General features: G+C 24.4%; 1 protein-coding gene across 1 annotated transcript; it reads left to right on the top strand.

Annotated features, from left to right (window-relative positions):
* Positions 1 to 2,618: 2,618 nt before the first annotated feature.
* Positions 2,619 to 4,092, top strand: PGO_003050 (variable surface protein; the record flags this gene model as incomplete). Its single annotated transcript, XM_028691239.1, has 3 exons — positions 2,619 to 2,675; positions 2,833 to 3,801; positions 3,928 to 4,092. The coding sequence occupies 3 exons, from the start codon at positions 2,619 to 2,621 to the stop codon at positions 4,090 to 4,092; spliced, it is 1,191 nt and encodes a 396-aa protein (XP_028547040.1).
* Positions 4,093 to 4,884: the final 792 nt, after the last annotated feature.

Raw genomic sequence — 4,884 nt, 5'->3', positions numbered from 1 at the left:
TTTTTTTTTTTTTTTTATGGGAGTTATTCCTATTTAAGAACGTTAAAAAGTTTTAAATAAAATATTTTTTTTTCCAATTAGTATTCGTAATGATGGAAATCGTGATTACATGATAACTAAATGTTACAATAATGATTTATAATTTAAGTAAGAAAAACTTTTTAATTAATATTTATATCATACATGCATGTAAAATGGCCTTTTCATAAATAAGTAATATGGACTATTAAAGAAATATCTTTTTAATTCTGTGCACACTAAAAAAATGTTTTTCACTTTAAAACATCATAATAGAATTCCATAAAAAATACACTTTTATTGTTGCATATATCACAGTTCATATAAGAAGTAACATGTATTGAATTACACTTTAATACTATTAAAACTAAGAAATTAAAAAAAAAAAAAATCTATGCTATGAATTTTTTGCAATCAAAAATGTTTATAAAAATTATTTAGTCTACTCATATTTCTGCGATAAAAAGAGAAAAAAACACACACACATGCACGCATATATATATATATAATAAAATTAATTTTTTATATAAAAATTTAGAAGGAACCTAAATTGTGGAAATTAAATTGCAGAAATATATTTTTTACACACGCTTAATTTTTGAAGAAAACTGTTACGAAGTGTAGCATCATTGTGCTTAAAAGTAACACATAATAGTACCCTATTTGACGATTCACCGAGACTTCATTTATTTTAGAAAAATTAAGAAAATTATAATAGTGGGTCACCAATAATTTAAGAAAAATATAACATTCCTCAGATTGTTTCGAAACATATTATTAATGTGGAAAGTGGTACGATTTTATATATTTATAAATTTCATATATCAGTTTAAACACATTTTAACAATTGCATAAATTTGTTAAATGGGAAGTTTTATAAACATTTGGGAAATATTTTAGCTATCCTTATATAAATGAAGGAAAAATATTTTCTACACACAAATATTTGTCTGTATTCTTTGTGGCAAAGGAAACGTTTATAAACACAATAAGAAATCGCATTAAAATTTTTGTGTTAAAGAATAACTTACGTGTTTATGTAACACATTCAAAGAAAAAAATCACAATAATATATATTCCAATGATAAAATAAATTATTTTTTTCCCTTTTTCTTTTCAGTGAAGTGTATACACATTTACTATAATTACACTAATTTTAATTTTTTTTTTTTTTTTTTAATTTGGTGTATAATGCTTAGACCTTTTATTAAAGAAGAATATGTTTCATTACACTATTTTTTGTTGTCTAAATTTTAAGATTATATATTAATTATTATAAAAGCATTTCTTTAATTCAAAAATGAAATACATAAATTATTTCGCTGCAGGAATAAAAAATATAATAATAAGAAAAAGAATTCATATATCAATTACAAACGACATCAGAAACAGTTTAAAAGATTAATAATTTCCCCTATTAATGTGTAGAAATATAGAATGTGTAATACTAATGAAAATTGAATATAGATATCGTAAAAAGGAAAAAAAAAAAAAAAGAATTCTTAAGAAAATATAAATTCACAAAACCTAATTACATTTTGGATATAATAAAAAACAGTAATAGTTCTAAATATATTGCCCTTTATGCGGATTATATAAATTACGGGAAAGATAAAAATATCATAATTTTGCCATTATTTTTACTATTTATGTTAATACACAAAAAATGAGGAATGTTATAGATATAACTATAAAACGTAAGTAATTTTTATATGATATACATATTTACTACTTTTCATAGTGCAAAAATATAAAAGAATATTTTCATTAAAACAAAGCACTTCAGTTAAAATACGTGCTCTATCTAAAATGCTAGTATACGAACTTCTTTATATTGAACACAAGGATTTTATATCGTTTCGATTTATATTAAAAATATATATGCTTTTATTATTTTTGCAGGTGATAGATAAAAAAAAAAAAAGGTATATATCATTGTATTAACAAACCAACTGCGAAATTCATAGATTATCATCATTGTGTTATAATGTGAAATAAGTTTTTAAGATTTTTTTTTTTTTTACACATCTAATATAATTATGTTTTTAATGCATGGACTTAATGTTTATTTTGTATATTTTAAAGTGTTACAACTAGTTATATTTACACATAATAAAAAAAAAATTTTATTGAAAAATATATTAATCACTTTTTCTATATTCATACATAAAATATGGAGATCAGCCGTTATGACTATGTATGTAGGAACGTATTATTTATATATATATTTTAAATATTACAGTTGTTTAAGAAATGCCTTTACAGTAAAATTTATAATAAACGGTAAATTGCTGTTTTAAGGTGTGATTTTCTTTTTTCTTGTTGTTTTTAATATTTACGTTTTTATAAGTTTTATTGATAAATGGCTAAACACATATTTTTGCTTTAACATAATTAACAACTTAGAATTTATAAAAATTGAGTTATTTAGAAAAACATTCATTAGTACAACGTCGCTTCATTTCACGTTTAGATGCTCTCATAATGATTATAAAATTAATAATAAAAAGAAATCGTTTACACATGAACAAATAATGGATTTAAATATATAGTGTAAAATCTTATTTATTAAACATACCTGTTTACTACTATTTTAAATAATGACAACTGGATCTCAATTAAGTCAAAAGAGTCCACCCGTGGAACAAGAAGAACCAGTACACATTCATTATTTTTGTTACACATCTTTTAATACACATTATATTTGAATGTGAGATTTGTCATTAAGAAGAACAATGCATTCTTACATAACCGAAATAAATATTTATATAATTATATATATACATATATATATTCTTGTTTTATAATTTTTAGCCTAGAATTGATTTTGAAGACCACCCTTCAACTATATATTACAAAGGATTGAAGGAAGATACGGATAGCTACGATTATAGTGAGTATTACAGTGGGTTGAGTGATTTGACTAACCAATATTCATGGCTTACTGACATATTTAAGAAGCTGAGTAGAAACATATCCATGATAAACAATGAATACGACCCTAAGAAGGAGTTCGATAAGAAACACTGTTTTGATTTAAATTACTGGTTACACGATGAAGTATTTAAAAATCTTGAATCTAGCGAAAAGGTTAGGAAACTAACAACTATTGTTCCTAAAATTCTAGAGGCATGGAAAAGTATTGTCGATGGAAAGTTTAGTGATAAGGAACATAAGTGCTATCCGGATTTTAAATTATATAATAACATGGCTTATTTGCAAGAAGTTAAAGATTTGTTTGATTTTTTTGAAGACTATGAAACAATGAAAAAGGAAATTATTCAAGACACTTATAAAGCATGTGATAAATACCATGAATATCTTGACCAAAGAATCCCTGTATACTACACTTGGAGAGACTCTTGCACTGTAGATGATTATGCTTGTAAAAGATACATCGATAAGTACATGAAATATCGTCCGGCAACAATTTCTCTCCAATTAAGTCCCTGGATTACTCTTTTTTATTCTTCGTACCCATGTTTAAATAAAGTATACAGAGTATTTGTAAGAGCAAAGGAAAAAATTAAACGAAATGATAGCTTATATAAAGAATTAATGGAGAAAATTGGAAGAGAAGAATTGGAAAAAAGCTTAGTCTCAGCTAAAGCCGATGATGCTGCACCTGGAAGTGCTTTATATATGAATAGTAATAACGATAGCTTGATATTATATTATACATGGAAAAGGATTGTTTTTGTATATGAAAAAATCTTTCCACATGTGCTTTTGTTTCTTGGGATAATTTTGCTTTTTTATATTTTTTTTAAGGTAAGCATAAAAGTTCGATGTGAAAATGAGAGCATTTCGGAATCTTAACTATGGCTATGCATTATTTTTATTATATATATATATATGTATAATTAAAATATTTTATATATAACATTTTATTTATAATTCTTTTGTTAGTTTACCCCATTTGGACGATCCATATTACGCACTCGAGCAAAGTTTAGGAAAAAATTTCGACCTTACATTGATTATGAAGACATTTTATTGTTATCTGATAGTGATGAATCTTTATCTTCTAGTTCAAGTGATGGCTCATATAGTGTATCGTACTCTTCTCAATAAATAAACCCTTAAAAATAAGAAAAAATATCGTGCACATCAGTCTATTAAGAAATAATTGAAATTAAACACCGTTATAAAGGTTCTTCTCTTTCTTTTACACATGGAACAAACATAACAAGCGTTTTAATTGAGCATCATTTTGAATAATTGTGTAAAGATCACATATATTAAGACTAAAAATGACGAACCAAGGGACGCATATTTTGAAAAAAAGGGATTTAATAAAAATATGAAATATTTGAATATACAGAAAATAGGATTATATCTATGTTAACAAAATTGAAATGTAGAATTTCAGTAAATTAGGGGCATGATATAGAAATATATATACAACGCCAAACAATAGCAAGGTTGTTATGAAGGAGGGCACGTTTTTGTACTTAGATGGAAATGTACACAAGCATGTCAAGGTAACTTTTAAGGGAAATAATCTTTTTTTGCATTTAGAAAAATTAATGAAACTTACTAAAGCCTTATATGTTCAGGGTGTACACACGGATAGAAATGAAAATTATATAAAGAGTTACGTACGGCTAAAAGTATTTAGCATTTTATATAGCCGTTATAATGAGAAAATCAACATGTAATTATCACAATATGTAAATTTTGTTCTCACAAATTTTTTGCACAAAGTATAATACCTTCTGAATTGAAAAATTTACATTTAGAAGAAAAGTGTGTAGTATATTAAATAAAACACTCTATTCAATGTGTGGAAAATTTTAATTTAGTGGGAAAAAAAAATGGTAAAAAATGGATTCAAAAATTAATGTGTACAAGGCTTTTACACGA

This window comes from Plasmodium gonderi (assembly GCF_002157705.1).
Source record: "Plasmodium gonderi DNA, contig: Pgo-contig_356, whole genome shotgun sequence".
NCBI classification, from domain to species: Eukaryota; Apicomplexa; class Aconoidasida; order Haemosporida; family Plasmodiidae; genus Plasmodium; species Plasmodium gonderi.
This window is presented reverse-complemented; position numbering and strand designations above follow the sequence as displayed.